General features: G+C 35.4%; 2 protein-coding genes across 3 annotated transcripts; one reads left to right on the top strand and one right to left on the bottom strand.

Moving 5' to 3' along the window:
• Positions 1-155: 155 nt before the first annotated feature.
• Positions 156-15,129, top strand: LOC106152587 (protein C-mannosyl-transferase DPY19L3). 2 transcript variants are annotated; one of them, XM_086999714.1, is made up of 19 exons: positions 156-226; positions 566-653; positions 2,642-2,952; positions 4,542-4,632; positions 4,920-5,041; positions 5,448-5,590; positions 5,787-5,910; positions 7,262-7,396; positions 8,020-8,151; positions 9,448-9,552; positions 9,812-9,885; positions 10,140-10,298; positions 10,663-10,775; positions 11,002-11,156; positions 11,599-11,655; positions 12,051-12,133; positions 13,007-13,139; positions 13,530-13,682; positions 14,008-15,129. In XM_086999714.1, exons 3-19 carry the CDS (start codon positions 2,671-2,673, stop codon positions 14,158-14,160), a joined length of 2,214 nt encoding a protein of 737 aa, XP_086855840.1. In that variant the 5' UTR covers positions 156-226; positions 566-653; positions 2,642-2,670; the 3' UTR covers positions 14,161-15,129. The 2 variants fall into 2 exon arrangements, with proteins under 2 accessions (XP_086855840.1, XP_086855841.1); XM_086999715.1 differs by having other exon boundaries at positions 167-252.
• On the bottom strand, positions 14,738-22,441 carry LOC106152636 (uncharacterized). Its single transcript, XM_013526301.3, has 9 exons — positions 22,197-22,441; positions 21,352-21,661; positions 19,776-19,987; positions 19,349-19,438; positions 18,878-18,933; positions 18,291-18,417; positions 17,946-18,070; positions 15,916-17,679; positions 14,738-15,509 (listed from the first exon to the last, which is right to left on the bottom strand). Exons 2-9 carry the CDS (start codon positions 21,517-21,519, stop codon positions 15,376-15,378), a joined length of 2,676 nt encoding a protein of 891 aa, XP_013381755.2. The 5' UTR covers positions 21,520-21,661; positions 22,197-22,441; the 3' UTR covers positions 14,738-15,375.
• Positions 22,442-22,649: the final 208 nt, after the last annotated feature.

Here is a 22,649-nt window from a genome sequence, read left to right as displayed (position 1 = left end):
TACGATTGAGGCAACTCAATATCTTTAAGAGTAACATCTATATCTTGGCAATGGTCTAACAACCACGCCAAAGACTCCCACATTCATGTAAAGACTCGAGACAATCGAATGTCATCACTGTCCATCACCTGGATCAGTCCCAGTTTCAGCTTGTCTTGGTTCCCAGCGACACACTGTGGTACAAACTACTCATTTCGAAGAAACAAGAGGGATTCCTTGGAAGAAGGTGAAGAGTCAAGAATGATGGAATATGTAATTTTGTTATTTAATTAATTAATGAAAAAATAATGTAGATACGTAATTTTCTTGCATTTGATTTATGCCGGAGACAAAACATTAGTCACACAGAGGCTGACTCCGCACTAACTACAAAACATTGCAGTCTCAACGTGCAACTGCAGAAGCCGGCTGCAAGGATTGAGTGCATTTTGAGGTCACGTTGCTCGCATATAAAGCTGACGAGATCATTTCACGCTCGTAATTTGTAGTGCTAGAATCAAGGTTATGTTCTTGCGTCGCTTGATATGCACTATTAGACGAAATAACAATGTGTATCAATTTCCAGTGATGCCAGCGGTGATAGTGAAGGAGTCGGAGTAAGGAGGACAGATCGAACTTTCAATACTAGAATCCCGGAGACCAATATTGCAGATGTGAGTTTGCTTATTTAAACATGTATATTGTTACCTGTTCGAGTTTCTAGCTGTAATGAGTTAGCAAAGATTTATCGTGCATTTTTGTTATAATAGTATATATACATGTATTAGTATTCATGTCTACAGTGTTACTTGTAGTAGTACATGTTATGCATGTGCATACATGTAGTGTATACATTTTTACCTGTACTCACTTAAGTTTTATTGAAGTACATGTACATGTCAATCCGACATGTATGTCATGAAATGTAGATGCTTGAGTGAATTGCTATATTTTGTCCAAATTGACATGTATGTCATGAAATGTAGATGCTTGAGTGAATTGCTATATTTTGTCCAAATTGACATGTATGTCATGAAATGTAGATGCTTGAGTGAATTGCTATATTTTGTCCAAATTGACATGTATGTCATGAAATGTAGATGCTTGAGTGAATTGCTATATTTTGTCCAAATTGACATGTATGTCATGAAATGTAGATGCTTGTGTGAATTGCTTGTGTGAATTGCTATATTTGGACAGTGCATTTTGTCCAAAATGAGATTATATCTGTTCTTCATTTTTTCAAAAAAAAAAGAGGTTTATTTGGAAAGTCATTGAAAATTTCCAAATGGAGTAACAAGCAAATATTTTTTATGCCTCACAACTTCAAAAGTATTTCATTTTAGGCTGCTTATTTTATGTTTGTGCCATAAAATCATATTTTGAGTATTTTGGGACACTTGGTTACTACCAGTGCAGTGTACATGAATGACTTCCTGAAGAAGGTGAATTTTTTCCCACAAATTGCACTTTCTTAAATTCACACAGAAGTTGCCAATTTGCCCTGCATTTGACATTTCCACATTTTGATCAAATGTCTTTCATCCCATGTTAATGTCTTAGAGTTCAGCATTTCAAGTGAGAAACTAGAATATTAATATCTTGTTTAGTGCTTTCAAAGTGTCTTATTAGTGTCTTATTGAGTCCTTCTCCCCCACTAATTGCTTTGAGGCTTGAATGATGTTTTATGCAATTAAAGAGGAATGAAAAAACGGGCAATAAAACTAAGCCCATGGATAATGATATGTTCACTTGTGGCATACTTTAAGATGTTGGGAAGAATCTTCGAGCTGCGAGCTTTTATCTACCTGTTTTCATTCATTACTATTTTGATTACAGTGACAAATGATACAGGGCAATAGCCATGAAAGGTGGATTTTGCCTTGGATGCTATCTTTTGCTGTCTATTAGTTACATCAGTGCAGAAAGTTTATAGAATTTTATATTTCATTTGAAGTTCAAACCTGTATTCATATTCCTCTCAATATTCAGCCTATGTGGGCAAATTCCTTCGCTTTAACCATTTGTACAAATATATATATCCATCTGTATGATTAAATTGCCATCAAGATCTTTATGGGTTATAAAGATATGTAAATTTGAAAGTGTCCAAATAATGCCCTAGTATTGCTCATATGTCGAATGGGAAGGTAATTATTAAATGCGTTGTAAAATTGTAAGGCATATGCTGGAAATATGTGCTGGGTTCTTTTCTGAAATAACCCAGGCAAGAAGTAGTTCATCTGGGCCACATTATGCAGGATAAAAAAGTTGAGTTTTTCTGTCTTATCGAAAAAGATAAAATGAGCCTTTTTTATTCAATTTGGTCCATGTAACTGTCTAGATTTAGTTCACATCTCATTGATGTTTTAACATGTAAAACAAATGCCAATGTTTTTTTTTAATTTGATTTTTCAAAGAAAACCATAATTTTAAGATGTCACACTTAATTCATGCCTAAATTTCTTTTCTTAGCCATGATAAACTTAGAGCTATAGAATTCAAACATTCATTACTCAGCAAAAATCATGACAGATGAGTGCATTAGTTTTGAAGTCTTTTTAGCAATATTGACAGAATGAATGGTAATCATTTCTCATTGTTTTTTTTTTATGTTTGCAAAGAAAAAAATTATATTGGTTTTATATATTTTATCATGTAGGTTGAGGATTAACCCATTTCTTATGCATAATGTCAGAAGTTAAGCAGCGGAAAAACCGGTCAGCGTTCACCAAGAAGTCAAGAGCAACCCCAGACCATAATGTCTCTGGAGATAAAACAGCCATCACAAAGCCTGCCAAAAAGGGGAAATGTCCCACAAACTTTGTTGAAGCCACAGAGAGTGTTTTGAACATGCATTTGAGCAAATTCAACTTTGCCTGTGGTTTGCTCATCATGCTTTTTATTGGATATAAATATGCTCTCTACACAAAGACACTTCACGAGAATGATATGTGGTTTTCAAATATTAGGGTAAGTATATTGAAAGTAGACTGATTTATATCAGACGTAATTGTTGATATTAAATGATGGCGGCAGCTGCAGGATAAATTTGCTTGACAAGCAACAATGCACTGGAAGCATTATGATAGATACTTTCATTTTCCAATTCTTAATTAAGAAATTGTCCACAGTGCCAGAGTAAGTCTGTGTAGAGGGGCATTAACACTTCATATTAATGACTCAGAGGTGTGAATGTTTACAGGATGCCTACATTATGTTATCACCCCCTAGAGTAACGTGAGAAGAGATGATTACAGTATAAATGCTTCATCTTGAACATGAAGCACCCAAGTCACTGAATTACTTTTTCTTAATGGTATTCCATTATCCTAGCTATATTTGTGTTCATTTCATATGTAATTGGTCTTTTTCAGTTTCTACATTTTTGCAATAATTTTACCGTAAATTATGTAAAAAATATGTGCTAGTGTTTATGTACAGATACAAGAATACAACAAGATGGTAGAAGGCCACAATTGGAAGTGGAAGTTTAAATTTCAAACCAACTAGAAAAGTGCTAGTAGTCAGATAATACAGATCTCTGCCAAGACAACTCAGTTGTCATTATTTTTAATCAATTAATTATGGTAATGACTCAGTCTTTTTAATGGGGAAAATTATCAATATATTAAGTAAGCAATTTTGGGATCATTAATAATTATATTTTTGTTTATAGCATTTGTGGTGCTTTCACTCCATAGAATAATACTATAGGGTAGCCAACTTTTCAGTTTTCTTTGCTCCAACTTAATGGGGATGTTTTAATTTTAAGAAATTGTGACTTTGAAGGACACAGTATCAGTGAAATTAACAATTTGCCAATTGAAAAGGTCAGGTCATTACTGTTATGGATCACTATAAAAATCTGATTGATTCTTTGTAAGTCTTTTTAGAACTTACCTCTCTGAAAGTTTCATCCATCCATAATGTTTTGCACACTGTTGATAACAGACAGACTGTAGACAACTGGAACCAAAACGAAAGTAACATGGATAGCAGTTCTGTATTAGTTAGTTAACCATTGATTGAGTAAATTAGCTGCAATACTAAGAGGCACTTATGTATGAAATGTGAGTGCATGTATTTGTAAGTTACTGTATGTGTATGCATGCATGCATGTGTTAATGCACGCATGTGTGTGTGCGTGCACCAGTGTGTATTTGTTTTTGTGTGCAATCATCAAGTTTTCCAGCTAACATTTTTCTACCACAATCAACTAAACTGTGCTCCTAATGGCTTTTAGTGTATTTTGTCAAGACACAAGAAGATGCTATTAGGTATATTTAATGGAAAAATACAATATTGTGTGCCATGACCTGTAACATACACTCCAGATAGGAAAATCTCATTTTGCGTGATGCCTGAAAATATAATGTATTGATAGAAAGTGTGCACTTCTCCAAGGAAAAAAAATGAGGAAATGTAAAGAGATATTATAGCCTCCTGTGGTCTCTATATATCACATGTAGTGTACTACTTAGTTAGAATTTTTTTCTTGAAATAATGTAAAAGGTTTTAATTGCATCATTCGAAATTATGGTTATTTTTTCTACTTTCAGGAAGTGGAAAGAGAAATTTCATTTAGGACAGAAAGTGGACTATACTACTCTTATTACAAGCAGTTTGTTAATGCTCCTTCAGTGAAACAAGGTGATCATAAACATAATTATTTATTTTTGTTAAAAAGTAATATTTATACAGCAATTGTTAATCTTTTGCATTGGAATAGTGTGAAATGTTAGCATCTAAAAATGTCCATCACACAAGTTCACTCTACATACATGCATTAATTGCCATATAGGTAAAAAGCTGAACAAAAAATAATCACTTACTAAAATGCATACCGTAGTTAGACATTATTCATGTCTGTTATTATCCACTGGTGGTGCTTTACTGGCTTTGAACCATGACATTATTCATCTTGATCTGCTCCTCAGGGTGGTATGAGCTGACCCATGATAACATCACTGAACATCTTAATACTATCAACGTCCTTGAGAGGATGAACATCTACCAAGAAGTATTATTAGGTTTACTGTATAGATCACTGCCTGTTAAGGTAAGAACTTAAAGTGCATCTAGATTAAAAACCTGCTTATTAAGTCTGTCAGTTTGATTGCCTGTCATGATAACACCAGTATGTATCAGGAAGTGTTTTTATATCTGTCATGTAAAAAGGTTGGATAGGTTATGTTGACATGACTTTATTTTACTTGCCTAAAGTGACATCTGAGGAAAAGAATCTTGTAATAAAATGGGTTTTCCAGGATATAATGAAGGTTTTTTATTTTGTCATGTTTTAATCAATCCCCCTCTCAGTCATGGAGCTCTAATTTCATTCATGTTGAAGTTACGATGGATATAGATATTGATTTCTAAATTATATACTGTTGACTCAGTTTTTAATATTTAAATGTTTCCTCTCTAGGATTGGTCTATTATGATGATTGCTTGGTTAATTTCAGAATGTGGAACCAGTCTATTTCTACATTAACTCCATATTTGCCTTACAAGGAATGCTGCTGTGTGCCCTGTATGTCACAGCTTGGTTGCTTAGTGGATCTTGGCTGGCAGGTGCTCTAGCAACAGCATTTTATATTCTTAACAAGTGAGTTGTTGAACATCCAGTTATTGATCGGTTAATTACCACGTTTTGCTGACACAATGATGCAGGATTATCTCATTTGGACACATTTTTTTTTCATAATTCATTTTTCATAGCCTATGGGCATGTCTTTTGTTGAATAATGCAAACTGAAATTTCATACTGTTAATTCAAGAAATATTTTCTCTGTATCCTCCAGGGCTGATACCACCAGGGTAGAACTAGCAATACCTCTCAGAGAGAGTTTTTCACTGCCATTTCTATGGGTGGAAGTAGCAGCTGCCACATACTACTTAAGACCTGGACTATCTCTTAGTAAGGAGGTAATAGGGTGAGACTGTGTGCGTGTCATATTGTTTTAGTGTTGTCAGTATTTTTCCATTAACCAAGGAATCACCATGCACAGCTCTTACTTTATATGTACAGACACAGATATAACTGTACATACAGCCTTTGCCTGTGTCTGTCGTCATCACCATCACCATTATCGCACACTTTCAGTGTTATACAAATAAAATGAAAACTGTTTTACCTCTTGTCTACAAAACTGATGAATATTCATTAAATTCAAGTTAAGTTAAAAAATCAGCCTGACTGGACCATTTTTCCAAAAGTTTTTTTTTTCTTTTTAGCATATTTTATCAATCGTCATACAAATAAAATGAAAACCATGTCATATTTTGCTTTGAAACTTGCAGGACTGATTCAAAGGTCTGAAATATAGATCTTATACAAAAATCAGCTTGATTAGTTTATTTTTGTTGAGGTTATGCTGTTTTTGTATACTCGTATAAATGAGTTTTCCTCAAATTCATTTCTTAGACAGTCTCAGTATTGAGTTTATTATATTTGTAAAAGTGTTCTTTGACATATTTCTGCATCTTTATAATTTTGTAAATTGCTTATATAAAAATGATGGTAAATCTGTTATCGTGTATTGTGTAATAAAGTGCCAAAAATGAAATAAACTCAATCATTGCAGTTTGTCAGATTCAATCCCCTACTATGTTCTTAAGCTTAGAATGGAGCAAATTGAAAATGTTCTTATTGATTTTTTCACATCTTAACAATTTTTTAGATGATCATTTAAAAATGAAAGTAAATTGGGTATTGTGTAGAATGTAATAATTGTTAAAAATGAAAATAACACATTTCAGTACTTTTGTACATTTTGGCATTTTTAAGGTGTTACTTTGAATTTCCATGGGCCTGAAAACCTTTGCTAGTCACATTTTTAAAAATATCTATGTTACCTGCAGTGCATAATTTAAAATTGGTAGTGTTTATAAAGCTGTTCAGCATTATGTAACATTGCATCAGAATTGATAAAAAACTAATTTGTGCACTACAAATGGTCTAAAAGGAAAACTGCGTTTCTTATTATTTTGTCACTTACAAAGATGATTAACATACTGCACAAATTGGCAAACCAGCTTCATTGGATTTTTTTCTTTCTTGTTGTCTGTACATTTGACAGCTTTGCTGTCTAGTTTACAGGAAAAGGTCATTTTGCACTCATTTTCTTTTTCTTCTACCCAGTGGTAATACTATGTACTGTAGATATATCAGTGTTTTTAAGTGAAAGTTAATTGTGTTAGTATTATCTTGTAACACTGAGCAAATGCCTCTGTATGTATCTGTATACAAGTAACATTAAAGGTATTGTTTTTTTAGAGGCTTGTACTGTGTCTGTTGACACTGAGCACATTCTGCATGGCTGTGACATGGCAGTTTAACCAGTTTGTTCTACTATTGCAAGGCTTGGCATTATATGGAGTGTGGCTGCTGGATATGCTACCTGGATACAAAGTAAGAAATTTGCTTTTGGGTCTGGTTAACACTAGTTATAACCTACCAGCATTTAGAAATGTAAACTATAAGCATGCATTGCTATGTGCACCTGGGACCTTCCATTTGAAAAAAGAATGGGAATTATGAGAACTTGATTTATGCTGTTAGGTTGAAACCCTTAACTCTGTTTACAGTCCTACTTCATTTTCTATTCACTTAACATTTACATCGGTTTAAACCAATACTAAATGCTGTCTATATAAAAAAGACAAAAATATAATAAGAGAACAGTTTCATTAGCTCTGTATGTATCAATTCAAATTATTGTTTTTCTTTTTATCAAGAGCTTATAAAATATGTGGGTATTACCTCCAATATTTCTGTGACTGTCAGTCACCATCATCAGGGAGTAAATGACTAGGGTCATTACTTACTCCCTGATGATGGTGACTGACAGTCACAGAAATATTGGAGGTAATACCCACATATTTTATAAGCTCTTGATAAAAAGAAAAACAATAATTTGAAAAAAATATATATATAATATTTTTTTATATTTTATCAAATGTCAAATAACAGTATCTGATCTAAACAAACAGTTTCTAAGCCCAACATAACTCTTCACTATTCTGTTATTTTAGGTTCGTAGGATGTTAGGAGTGATTGCATTTTCACTGCTGGCTACATGTATACTGCAGTATGTGAACACCATGATTCTCTGCTCTCTTGTTCTCAGTCTCATTCTGTCAACACTGTTACTGATGTATATTACAGTAAGTATTTCTGCTTGTTTTACATGAAAAGTTCCCGCTAACATCTCTATGGCATAGACGACACCCATAAATTTGGTTGAAAGGTATTGATTGGAATTGATTTAAGAACAATTTGTCTAGATCTGTGCTATATTTTTGTGCATACTCTAAAAAAAAGTATCCACTCTAATATTAAGGTATTTCCATACTGCATGTATAGAGGGAGCCACTGCAGCATCAAGAGTTACTAAGGACAAAAAGACACTGCAGTCCCTTGTAAATTATTTTTGCAATAAGCACAAACAATGAGTGCTGTGAGTGCAATTTCATTGTTCTGAAATATATCAAAAAGTGAATTTCACGAACCCCCTCCCTAAATAGAACCCCCTCCCAAGAATCCCTGGATCCCCCCTGTCTTTCATTATATTCTCAATTATGAAATATTCAGCAACTAAATATAGTGAGAAATACCATGAATGCTACTTTGAGGGCTATAGAGTTGAAGTGATGTATATTTGGGGCTTGAACTGAGGTGACATTACATTTTTCGGCATTTTTTGCCTTTTTTTGATAATTTCAATTGACTATATTTCAATATTTAGCCTGATGACCTACTATTTTTTTAACATCATGTCATGAAGTACTCATAGGAGAGTGTTTTTGCTCATTTTCATGAAAATTAAATTCAGGGATTGGGTACAATGACCAATTTTGTGTAAAATTGTTGGTTTCCAAACTGGCCACCAGGTGGCGTAGAAACATGATGAGGTCAGTTCTAAAAATAGAAACAACAATAAATGTATGAAAAAATGTAAAAATATTCTCTTTTCTCTTCATTAAAATCTTAACAGGTGTAATTATCCCCCTCAGGAGTGATATACTGGGCCTGAAAACTTATTTATATAGAGGCGCTGCGATATCCAATTCTAGCATTTTAGTCCATATTTCAGTTGGCTGTGGTGAGGAAACTAAACCGGTGACCATATCAAAAAAAATCATTTTTATTACCAGTTTCACCTGTACTTCATTGGTGCAAAGTTTGGAGACAATTAAATTAGAGAATCTAAAAGTATGGAAATACCTTAAGGAGTATTTCTGCATATAGTTACACGTTTTAAGTTTCCCAGTTAATTAATTTTATTTTAATTTCATTTTGATAAGTAATTCAAATGTTACACTTGGGAGAGCCTGCTTGCTTAGTTACTGGTATAACGTGTCTTGGTTGTAAGTCTGTATCTTCTGAGTATTAATTTTCATCAATATTTTAAAAATGAGTAACTTGGCTTTTGTTGACATACCTTTTATCATTTTTTCCAGGGAGATCAACCTCGTCAATGCAGTATTACCACAAGAATAGCAAGTTTATTTCTAAAATTAGTATTCACAGCTGTAAGCACTGTCACTATTAACAAGGCCATTAAGGTAAATAGATAGACCTTGGATGTAAGTCAGGATTTCTTTTGTTATGCAAAAATGTTTTTGATATATATATCACTCATTGCCTTAATGGCAATTTAACTTACATGTAGCTGTTTTATTTGTTAGTTGAAAGGAAGTTTGAACAGGAACATTTCATTATATCATTTAATATTTTAACTGTTACAGGCTCTGTAATAAGGACACCTCCTTGAGTGATAACTGAATACATACGTAGTCTGTAGTCTTTTGGTTTTTTTTGCAGATAATTTTGCAAGAAGAAGCTGATGAACACATCTATAAATTTGTGCAGAATAAATTTGGCTTTGGCTTCTCTAGGTAACAAAATTAATTTCATAAGAGATTTAGAATTTTCAGGAATATAATACTTGATTTTAAATGTACTTTGTTGTAAAAACATAAAGGGAAAATTAAAACAACTGTATGCTATAGTTTTTGCCATTACACGTTTTAGTCAATAGCAAAAATGTTTCAATTTTTTACTTTAAGTCCTAAAACCCACTTAAAAACCACAAGAGCAAATCATATGCAGTCCTGTTTTTTTGTCAATTTTCAGTCTGTTTATTTCTCAGGGATTTTGATGTTCGTATGTACCTGTGCAATGGAGCCTTCCAGTTTTTACCAATGGATACCTATGTAAGACTGACAGAGAGGTTTGTCTTCCCTACCTATGTTATAGTCACCATTGTTCTCCTGGGATGTCTGGTTACAGCTCTGATACAGCATTGGTGGTAGGTCTTTCACTTTCAGTTGCTTGTTTTCACAGTGGGACTAACTTGGACCCAGAAATAGTCTTAAGTGACAACATCAGATTACATTGGTATCTTCATATGGTCTTAGTATTGTGGATTCTAAGTTTAATCCATACAGTTTCAGTTGTCCACGAAGCTTAACTGAATGACACACCTCCTGAAGCAGCTATGGGGTGATATTTTTAGTGTTCCCTCAGCTTCTGAAATTTTTTCTCTGCATATTGAGTCGACCAAACACACACCAAATTTAATCTCCCATAGTGCCCTTATTTTCCTACATACAGAAATGATATTGAAGATGAATTGTCTGATTTTATATATATTTATTATTTTTGTTGTGAAGGCCACCTAGTAATAAAGTTCCAGCAGAGGATAAACAGAAAGCAGAGGAAGGGCAGTCTCCCCTTACAGCTACACATCTTCTAGCTAACAGACCTGAATTAGCATACCACTTAGGTACTTAAGCAATTGGCTGTGCTGATTTTTCTTGATACTATTCGGACTGTTTGCTGTACATAAGAACATATGATTATGATTTAGTGCTGTAGCGGTTTTTTAATTGAAATTCACAGTCTTGTTTTACCGGTCACAAGTAAAAGGAACTTCCCTTAATGCTAGCATTTATCATTCTTCATTAAATTTATGTTTAAAACGATTTTGGTCATTTTGTTTTGTATTTCAGTGCAGTCTATTCTGTTTGGTGTTATGGGAGTGATGGTGCTGAGAATGAAGTACTTATGGACACCCTACATGTGTATTTTGGCTTCCTGGGGGATCAGTGATTATCAGACATGGAAATTTGTCCTGGCCAAGCTGAACATCAGGAGAGAGATCTTTGTAAGAATAAAAGAGAGTGAAAAGTCTAAAAAGTATATATAGCTTGTGGTACCTTTTCTTTTCATTTTCCTTCAGTTACAAAAGCCACTGTAATAAATAATATTTTGATATCATACACATACACAACATTTATAGTTATTTATGGGTTTTTGATCTCAGCAGTGCCAGAGAGATCCTTAAAACCACTGTTTATGGTAGGCACAATGTAAGTGTGTGCAACTGATAAGTGAAGACTGTAATTTTGATGTCATGTTTTAAAGTGGAAGATTAGGAGTAGGGTACGTAGTTATGTGAAAGGTATGCAGGCTGCACATTTATAATACTAAAACATGTGTCCTGTAGTATGTATAAGGTAAAAGTGACTATTAAGTTCTTAAAAAAAAAAAAAGCAAAACTGACTTTAATTCTCTTTATTGATCCATTTTCCTATTGTATTTTCCAGGTCCAATGTATCAGGCATGTGTCCACATGTACAATGCTGGCAGTACTACTGGCAGTGGTAAGTTACAGCACACAGGGTTACAGCAATATTGATGTATGCTGGTACACTTATAGATAGCACTTATTGATATTAATTCTTATTAATCTTTGTATCGGCACAGTGATTTAAAGTGTGTGTTCATATTGACACATGATGTGTCAGTATGTGTCTTAATACAGATGGTAGGAGCTTATAAATTATAACCTGTAGTTTATTAGAACTGCCAGTTGGCATAAATCCTCCATCAATTTCATCATCTTATCAACAGCTGATTTGATTTAATACTAGCATGAACTAGAACCAGCTTTCAGTGAATTATCCATTTGTTTTATTTTGGCATTAAAATATTTATTCAAGGCATGTTTTAAGTCAAACTCAGTGTAGCAAATTCTATTAAATGTTTTGTATTCCAGAGTCTACCATCAGTGTGGAAAGAATTGGAAGATTTGCGGGAGTTCTATGATCCAGACACAGTAGATCTCATGGAATGGGTAAAGTAAGTTATAAAGGATAAAGGAGGGTAAACAGGGTTTAGGGCGGTGGTGGGTGGTGGTGGTGGTGGTGGTGGGGGGGGGGGGGGGGGGGGGGGGGGTATGGGGTCCAGAATGAGGTCTATTTGATTATAGTTCTACAAATGATAGCAGTGCCATGTAAATGTAGAGGAAAACACCTGAAAACAAGTTTGTGGCTATAATTTTCAGTTGCCAACTTAATGGAACATAAATTGCATGTAGTTTGTAACATAAAGAAAGAATGTGGTTTCCAGAGAAGCTAATTATTGATGCTGTGGGATTTCAAAGCATGTTTGTAACATCTTAATTATTTCATGAAGATTGAATGTGGTAAATAACATGTCAAATCTAATTAGGAGAAAGATTCAGTAAGTACCATCATCATGATAAGTAGCATCATCAATTTTCCCAACAGTGTATCATAAAACTATTTGGATGGAGATAAGTCACAGAAATTGTGATGAATTTAAGGAAGGGAAAGTAACTTTAATCTTCATAATTTCCCTTTTGTCATGTGATAATGCAATGGAAAGCTGATGCCTAGTGTCTTATGTAAAAGAACAGCGGATTTTTTTTGTTTAAAAAATGCTGTTTTGATGTAAAACTTGGAAAAGATCGGGACATTTTAAGAAGATGCTTTAAAACTTAAACAGAAAAAAATTGATAAAAAGGGATGTGTATGATATTGGGTTAATATTAAAAAAAGTTCATTGATGTTTTTTCATTTTTAATTTTATTCCAATCACATTAATGTTGCTGCAATGCATACAGTTTTTCAAGTAGGATAGATAATTAGTTAATGAGTAAGCGGAATGTGATTAAGGGATTTGATAAACCTAACTGAATTTGATTTTAAGGAAAAGTGTTCCAAGGGAAGCAGCTTTTACTGGCAGCATGCAGCTTTTGGCAGGAGTAAAATTGTGCACTGAGAGACATATTACCAACCATCCTCACTATGAAGATAAAGGGCTCAGAATAAGAACAAAGGAGGTAAAACCTGCAGTATTTATTTTGCAAAGTGCTCTAGGAAACTTGGGTTTTATAGTTTTCTATACTTAGTGTTGATAAGGTCCAAACTTTGACTAGCCTGAGATGGTGAAATGAAACTGATATATGTTATTATTAAATCCCAAAGGCTCTTTATTTTCTTTTATTTTTTCTTTCTGCTGCTTTTTCTATTTCTATTTTCTACAAAGCTTGCTGCATGTTGCATTATATATTTTTTCTTCAGTAAAAAGATCCTTTCATTCTGAACAGAAGACATCAGAAAACTAACATTGCATAAAACAAAACTGCAATAATGCATGGCTTTAACCTTTGAAATCCCCTTTTTATTGTTATTTATTTATTTATTTATTTATTTATTTATTTAATTTTTAGTTATACCAGATGTATGGTCGCAGGACCCCAGAAGATGTCTGGACCATCATGAAGAAGTACAATGCCAGTTATATCATCCTAGAAGACAGTATCTGTATGGCTCCATCTGATGACTGCAGGACACCTGATATCATTGACATGGACAATGGAGTGGTAAATTCACCCATTTGTGTAGTATATGTGCCCCTTTTTCATTTGTTTGTCATGTTTCAGAATATATTTATGTCATAGCTTAAACTTTAAAAATAAATGATCCAAGTCAGGATTTTGAATGCATTCTAAGAGCATGAAAACATAAGTTGACTCATAAATGATCCTTGACTTATCAATATTGCAAAGAAATTTGACCAATTTACTTCAGCTAGACTAAGTACATTTTATAGAAGATCAGTTCCTTGCCTCAATCTACATGGAGGGACTTGTAAACTTTCATTTGGCCACTGCATATACATTGTACATGCTACCTACATTGTTTCAGATACCAGACCATGGTAACTTCTCACCTGGACTGGTTCCTTCAAAAGTTCCAAGGTTTTGTGATGAGATACGGTATGGACGCCCAGCATACACCAAGTATTTCAAAAAAGTCTTTGTGAACAGAACATTCAGAGTGTACCAGGTGCTGACTTAGTCTAGACTGGCTTCAATACATGGGGAATCTGGGCAACCAGCACATAGTTTTAAAAAGTTAGATTACGGAAAAATAAGTTAATGGAAAAAGAGTGGGAGTGAAGTTTTGTAATTAAAGCACATGGGCCAGAGTATTCTGGGTAAAGAACAATGTAACTAATATGTATGGCCTTCATTGTGAAATATGACTAGTCCACCACATCCAGCAAGATGCAGAGGTAGTAATTTTGAGGTGCTAGAAAACTATGGCTTGTCTGTAGAAAAAAGTATATATTTAACCAACCAAATTTATTTAATTGTAAGAATGAGAAATTGTTTGACAGAGCGTAGGTGCACATTCCATGTAGACAGTAGTATTGTCAAATTTTGTATGTATTAAAAGAAAGAAAAAGTTCATGTTTATGTTTAAGGTTAACATGTTGTCAAGACATTGTGATTTTTTGTTGTTGTTTGGGTTTTAATTCAGTACTAGTGTACTTCTGTCTGTATTGAATGTTTGACAGTGCATTAGTAGTTGGAAAGTTTTGTCAATGTTAGTTGTTTTTAGGAGATAGAACTGAAAGATTTATAAGCAAATATTGTTGTTTTTTTTTACAATTTGGCAAAAATGTTTTATGTTTATTATTGTGCAATTTATATTGTATTGTTGCAACTGCCTTAGGTATATTTTGTAGCATGTTGGTAATTATATGATATTAGTTTAACTTATAATTGTAAGCACTGCAAGATTTTTGCATGTGCTTCTAGCAAATTAATGAAAGAATAATATTAACTTGAGTTTGATAAGGAGAAAGAAGCAATAAATAAAGGAATAGTCATTTATTACACTTTTTCTTTAAAGTCAGTTTGATTAAGTACAAAAAGGGGAATTTATTTCTTGAAAATTTTTGTAGATCTAAAATAGTCATTTGATATCAGATTTAACATACATGACACTTTAGTGAAAATAAATTAAGTTATTGCACATTTATCTTTAACCTTATGTTGATTATCACTGGAGAAAGTGGAATTACAACTCTGCCTATTGAGTAGCCTAATTGTCAAATATGTTATGTTGAAAGTTTTTGAACTGCAGGTGTAACTATAATTACGAAGCACTTATGATGGTCCTGATGCTTTAACTTGAAGCTCTAGCATGGCTACACATGGCATATTTGCAACGTGAAACCAGCTCCTTCTGGTAGAGCAGAGAGTGCGCTCACAGTGGAAGCTCAGTTCAACTTGTAACTTTTTCCTTGAGTTGCTTCATACCATTTTGACGTAACTGTGTCAGGGACAGTGATCTCGGGTCCTGGGGGAGAGTCCGCGGGCTCACAAATAGAGAACCCAATTTTCGGACTTTATTGATCTCTGAAATTTAAAATAGAACGAGACATGTGAACGTTTTGATCGTAAATGGTATTTCAGTTTATAAACGTAGGAAGTGCCCCTACTCTGTCTTCTTAAAAGTTGCCTATTAAGGCAGGTCGCCTATGCCGTTTTCTATAATTAACTGAAATTATGATGTAAACTAACTTACACCCTGTGTTCCTTTTACAACTCTCCTCTTGCAAAACTTCACAACAATTAAAACTATGTTGAAAAGCACGTTTCGTTCTGTTATTCTTACTATTATACAGGAATCGAGCTTATAAAAAAACAAGTCAACCAGTTTTGTGTTATTTAAACATTTGCCAATGTAGCAATTGAATGTGTACTTTGAACTGATACTTTGAGAACGAAAAATCTAAATCAGCAAGGCAGTCATTGCACTTACCTCGCGTAATTTTGTTATCTTTGCTTCTCCACTTGTCAGTTGGACTCCAAAGAGCGTCCCTCGTCTCCGCAGCTGGTAGTACTGCATTGGCACTAATTTCTTGATTTTCTTTTTTGCCAAAAGACCAAACATGTCTAGGTGACTTTTGATTAGTGGCAGTTTTGAAGTTAAGCCTTTTGGTGGCTTTGAGCATTTCTGGAGACGGTGAAAGTAATGGTGACGCCGGAGTGAATATGGATGCCCTCTCCGCAGTGAGGTTGGGAGACTTCGGATATAGAGCTGGGATGGCACTTGTAGGATTTTGCGTTGGAGTAACGCTTTGGCACAGTTTTGTAATGACAACCTTGGGGATAGACGGGGTATATATCTCTTCTTGATCCTTGTCGTAGAGGGCATCGGGGGATGGCGGCGCGTGCCTGCGCCCACCTAGCGCAGAGTTCGGCGGGACTCGTGGGGAGGACGGGCTGGAAGCGGCATTTCTTCTCATTAGTTCTTTGGCACGACGGATACATTCTTGGTGAGGAATTTTCAATTCTCGTGTTATAAACCTCACGTTGTAACCGTATTTATCTCCCTCAGCATTCTGTCTGGACTCCTCTTTGGTTTCCGTACTGTCTCCGGACTCTGAGCGGTTCCCCGGCCAGTCACTTTGGAGACTTTGTCTCGACCCACACAGTCTCTCCCACAGAGCTGGATCTTCAAATTCCTTCTTCTTCTGTTTATCTTTTGCGTACTTGTCCAAGATAAACTTTTGGAAAGAACGTTCGGGGGAAGCGGCACAATTCAGTCGTTCCTGACTAGAAGAATTCTTTCCAAGCTCGAATCGTACGGCCTTTCCTTTCGTATTTTGGGCGGCCCCCTTCATTGTTGCAGACACCCCTGATACCCCCTCTGCTTCGATGTACACTGTAGGGGGTTCGCTCCTTCTTAACCCAAAGTCACTGGGTTGAAACCATTTTGAGCAATTAACTGACTTGAAACCGGTTTTATTATGGCTAGTGGTCTCTTCTCCACTGCGAGACGTTTTTAATGAACTCCGCATCGGTTTCTTTTTCGAACATTCTTTTAATTTAAGCAAACAGGCTCTATAGTTGCCTAGTAACAGTTGTGATGACCTCTTAGAGTTAAGAGAGGGGTCAGGTGCAGGTTTAAAAGTTTCCTCTCTTTCCGAGTTAGGATAACCAGCGATAGTTGAAACAGCTGGTAATAAAGAGTTGGGTGTTTCCCCTCGAATGACAGAAAGGCTGGACCTCTGAGGCTGGACCTCATGCTTTTCTTCATCTGCCTCGTTTATTTCGTCGTTTTCCTGATTTGTGTTTTCAGGTTTGGAAGAAGAGCACACGTCGTCCGAATGGTAATCACTATCACGATCACAAGGCTTGGCTTTACCCTTCCCACCTTCCTGTCCCTGAGGGTTTTTAGGACGGTTTCCTTCCTCAGTGACGCCGACTTCAGCGTCCGGATTCTCTGAGCACACGCTTTTAAACTTGCTTCTTTGGCGTTCCAACTTTTTCATTAGTAGAAAATACGTTGCTGATATATCGTTTGTTTTCCTCATTCTCACGGCTTCGCAAATCTGACCCTCTGTCCATTTGTATGTTTTTGCCATATAGTTAATAATGTTATGGTTGTAGTTGGTTGCTGGAGTTGTTATTAAGAGAAGGGGTGCGTCCGTGGTAAGCCAAGGATGGTTCATTAGCTCGGATAACGTAAGACGCCGCTTAACGTTTGGCTCCAGCAATTTACGAAGAAGATCCTGGCACGCTGGAATCAAAGAAAGAAACACGCGTGTTCAATTTTCATCAACGATTGTAATTTCCTCCTGCCAGAAATCGCATTTATTCCATTCCGTTCTCGCTCCTTATACGTTGAAAATTAATTACCACAGAAAGAAGTGAGATGCAAATAGTTAAGTCAGTAAGAATCTAAAAGCTTTTTACCGAAGAGAGGAAAAAAGGTAGAAAGAAAACACAGACACATGCTAGAAAAAAGTGATACGTGAAAAATATGAATGAAGCAAAAAAGAATACCTTCAGAAAGTGTTTGCGGAATAAAACATCGTTTTGAGATCTTTTCATGAATTGCGAGTGGGTCGGATAATCCCTTGACGTTGAATGGGAAATTACCAGTCAGTAAAGCGTACAGCGAAACACCACTAAAAATAAATAAAGATTTTAAATGATATTGGTAAATCAATCAAACCGATTGATTTTTGCTAGTAAAACAGGATGCGTGTCTGAATAAAAATTTGGCACAGTAATGCTATAAAAAATCAATGGATATTTAGAGAAGCTCTCGACTAGAACAAACTGGAATCAAATCCGATAACAGTATCATAACAAAGTGCATATTGTAGACAAGGGTCCCCTACTCACATGCTCCAAAGGTCTACTGCGGGTCCGTACCGTCTTTTGCCGAGGATCTCTGGGGCCACATAAGCCGGCGAGCCACAAGGGAGTGTGAAGACGTTATCTTGTTGCCAAATTCCACTCAAACCAAAATCTGAAATTGAATCGACGTATTTTTTTTATATAAACAATTCCCAACTATGCCGTGTACGCTGTTGAAGGACTGTTTCTTTTGAGTTAAATTGCCTACAACAGTAACACACACAGTAGACGACACACGATTTTGCTTGAAATTTGATCCACTGATACACTTCTAATACAGTATTTCTATTGTCATAGTTCAAGAAGGAAGGACCACTTGTTACCACATCTCTATTGAGATAGTATACTATCACCAAAAGCTGCATACAGACCCACTGGTTATACAATTATTTTACTATTCAGGTAAATTTTCTTCGTCAAGACTTGAACCCAGCGATTGCTGCTATTGATATATATATACACTACTTTAATATTCCCGCATCGACTATATATACCATGGCAACTACAAGTAGGCAGCCGTCTCATCACGCCCATCTGTGTTAAGCAGAAACCAGGTGTTACACTCTACTTACCTATAACCTTGATGTTGTTATTGTTGTCTAATAAAAAGTTCTCAAGTTTAAGGTCCCTGTGAAACAAAATATAACGACTGTTATATTGCGGAATTTTGACAAAATATAAATAAGAAAATAGTCGACGTGTTTCTGAGATAAAAGTTTCAGTTACTCACACTGTGACTACTGGTATATGACTTACTAATGCACAAAGACCACCAAAAACGGCGACTTAAAACATTATAACGCCTCTTGTAAAAAATCGAATGTCTGAAAAGCACTCGAGAACTGAATCTGTGTAATATTACTCCAATCTGCAGCTTCCATCCAAGACCTAAACAAAATAGTGTTACTTGTTTTCTTGGAAGAAACAAATCACCCCGAAGCGTCTCGAGATGCGGTACTAATAGTCCTCTGAAGTGTTTAGAGAAGATAAATAAAGTAAATTTATTTTTGCTATGAGTCTATTGGTTGTATGATAAAGCTTACCTGTGAACGACGTTGACCCTGTGGATGTGGTGAAGGGCGGAGACAATTTGCACCATATAACGTCGACATTCATTCTCACTGAGTGGACCTCTGAAACAAAATTCATACACGTCTCCCGATAAAAAATGAACCTGTTAAAAACCAATAATTTAACGAAAATGTACTGTGATACGCTTTCAAGTGTCGAAGATTTTCTGCTCTTGGTGAAACATTTAGTCAAGATAGATTAACACAGGGAGGTCTGATCTCATAAATTATGGAAAAAGTCAACAAAATTACTGTTTATTTGCTTCAGGGCTAGTGACCCGATATTTCCCGAGTTGACTACTAACTGTATGTTAAGACCAGGCTCCATCAATAGACAGCCATCTCGTCTGCCTCTGATTTCGAATTTGATATTGTCAAACTGCAATACTGGGCTTCTTACCTTTTTGTTAAATGATCAATGAGACTTCCTCCTTCCACCAGCTCTAGAACAAGGTAAAAACTCCTTTTGGTCTCCAAGATCTCATACAACCGGACGATGTGGGGGTGATCTAGGCTTTGGTGAATCTCTGTCTCTTTCCATTGACCCTTGAATTCCGGGTGACGGGCTTCCACCTTATCCAGGGAATCCTTTTCTACCACTTTCACGGCCACCTGTATTGAGGAATTGGTTTGAAAATCAACAGTTATCCGCTACAGACCTACTGCTTATCTCAACCACAGATACGTAATCCGTCTGTTCAGTCTTTAATTCGGCTTAGTTTTTGTGTACACAATACATGAACTTTTAAAGTGTGCGTCTTGTCATCGAGTTCTCTAGCTATTTATTCAGCTTGTTGAATAAAAAATTCCTTGCAAAATCTCAAAGATACGCTTCCGGAATTATTTTTCCGAGAAGTTCTGGTGAAAGCCCAGCTGGTCTCCCTGGGTAAGCATTGTCCGCGGCAATTGATCGCTGTTTGATATGACACTTAAACACTACGGTCTCATTTATTGCTATGTATCGCAGGTATGTAGCCAAGGAAGAATGCGATAGATATAACACAGCCTTCCTCTTATATAAATAAAGACGAATTTGAGGCCCCCTTTTCTTTCACACTGGAGCAGAAATTGACTGGATTTGATTGTATAAATTGCAAGAAGGAATAAACCATGTTTGTTCGAAACAAAGGCTTCGTTTACTTATCGATAGATCTAACTAATCGCGTGAGCACATTGTATAAGTTGATATCGATAAGTTGTATAGAAATAACAATACCAAACATTATAGTAACAACAATGTGAAAAGTAGCAAGGCAATTTCAAACTTCCTAACATGGATTAATCTCAAATATATATTTAAGGCTTGATCGTATAAAAAAGTAGGACTTTTTTTTTTGGCTCATAAGATAAAATGAAATCCATTTACCCAGAAATGACAGTTTTGTAATATGCCCATTTTATGTTTTACAATCCCACTGTAGAATAGATATTCTCCGATAATATGAAAACAAATTCTGTGAGCGAAACGTAAAGGTGATTAAATAACTATGGTAACACCATAACAGTCACTTCATTAGCCGTTCGATTTGGCTGATTTGTTCGAAAAAAAAAAAGGAAAAAAAAACAGAACGTCGTCACCTCTTTGAAACATATGTTATACTAAAATTGATAAGCTACTTTTGAACCAAGAATAATACTAAACGGAGGTATAACACCAAAAACCAATTTATAGCTAAAAAATTGCCTTAAGTGAAAAGTCATGTTCCTAACAAACAAAAAGAAAAAGGTCTTTTTTTCAGGTTCACACTTTATGGCAGTCTATCCCATGACGCTGCTTAAATTTAAATATTCGTAAAAAACTTTAGAGGGGACAAAGCTGTCGTTATCAGTTTGGTAATCTGAGTATACGTGCAATGGCCAGAATATCTTATTTTTTAATTCATCTTCATGTTGCCTACAACCAAATCAACTTTAAAAATAACAATAAAAGATAAAAATTATTTTAAAAAGCACGTGAGGGTATATCATCAACTTACCTTTTCCTTGGTAGGCAGGTGTGTCCCCAATCTGACTGAGGCAAAAGAACCCCGTCCTAAGATGTGCGTCAGCGTGTAGTCACCCACTTGTTTCTTCTTCGACATTGATGCATCTCCAAACAGCGGTATACCAGAAGTATTTGACCCCCGCGATTTGGGAGGCTCCATCTGGCAATTTAGTTTAGTTCCGCTGAGACTAACTACTACTTAACAAGGTTTTCTTTTTAGACAGTTACATCTTGCTTGTGTTGAAATTTGCTTAGGCACTTCGTTCCATGTTTAATGTTTGCAAATTTCAGGGGTGGATTTTCTGAAAGAAATTGAAGTGAATTATTAATGCTTTCTGATGTAGAAGCTGTTAACATGTGGTGTATAAACTCAGAGTCTACGTGAGTATCCATACATGCAAGGTCTCGAAATCTAATCCAAGCGTTTCTGTGGAATATATTAGAGTTATCCTGCCGTTTAAAAGCGAGGCAAGACACTTGGACATTTGAAGTTAGCTATATAAAATCTCTCTCTCCCTTTTTAATCTTTTAAAATAATATGGTTTAACAGGGAAATAACGTACATGTAGGACATCGCCACATTGGGTTATCAGCTCTCTGCATGTCACAATGATGAGGATTTTTAGGAAGTTGTTCATGAGGAGAACTCTTTAAATTCACCCAAAAGTAGTTTAAAAAGCATGGATATTATGTCCATGATAATACAAAATACGTAGAATATTTCCCCTACTATTCTTTCATGTAGTTTGAGGGGGGAAAAGTCACTCCTTGCACTGGACAACAAACCCTAAAAGATACGGTTGCTACATGTAACTTATCGTAAACAAGTTGACTTACCCTCACCCGAACAGTGGCTCTTTCTTTTGTGATCACCGACTGTACGGCGGCTAAGATCGGATTGGTGTTGGTTAAATGCTGTAGATTTTTTCCATAAAACATGTAAATGATAGATCGACTGTGCTAAAGTGAAATTCGCAAAGTCAGAAACCTTGCACCGTCGACCAAGTAACCTGAAACTCTTTACCTGTACCGGTCTTATAAATGGTGTTAACACCTTTACTCTGCCCCAGGTGCTCTTTTCAAACCTTTTATAGTGCAGCGCTGTGATTTATTCGACGTTTATTCAATCGCCTTTTGTTTGTCTTTGATTGAAATTACATGAATGATCGGGTTTAAACGACAACCGTTCCCTTTATCAGCTATGTTTTATGTATACGTATGTGGATACAAATTGTTTTACATTGATAGTGAAAATGAATAGCTTTAACATTGTGTATTGTTTACCCAGCA

The sequence above is a fragment of the Lingula anatina genome, chromosome 1, assembly GCF_051362555.1.
Source record: "Lingula anatina isolate TDL-2025a chromosome 1, LinAna3.0, whole genome shotgun sequence".
NCBI classification, from domain to species: Eukaryota; Metazoa; Brachiopoda; class Lingulata; order Lingulida; family Lingulidae; genus Lingula; species Lingula anatina.
This window is presented reverse-complemented; position numbering and strand designations above follow the sequence as displayed.

Bases quoted from the DNA above. Each gene is read 5' to 3' on its own strand.
- LOC106152587 (XM_086999714.1), top strand. From the start codon at position 2,671: ATGTCAGAAGTTAAGCAGCGGAAAAACCGGTCAGCGTTCACCAAGAAG. The intron at 5,911-7,261 runs GTAATAGGGTGA...TTGTTTTTTTAG, and splicing joins GACTATCTCTTAGTAAGGAG to AGGCTTGTACTGTGTCTGTT. The intron at 10,776-11,001 runs GTACTTAAGCAA...TTTGTATTTCAG, and splicing joins TGAATTAGCATACCACTTAG to TGCAGTCTATTCTGTTTGGT.
- LOC106152636 (XM_013526301.3), bottom strand. From the start codon at position 21,519: ATGGAGCCTCCCAAATCGCGGGGGTCAAATACTTCTGGTATACCGCTG. The intron at 19,439-19,775 runs GTAAGAAGCCCA...ATTTTGTTTCAG, and splicing joins ATTGATCATTTAACAAAAAG to AGGTCCACTCAGTGAGAATG. The intron at 18,418-18,877 runs GTAAGTAGAGTG...ATTCAATTTCAG, and splicing joins TAACAACATCAAGGTTATAG to ATTTTGGTTTGAGTGGAATT.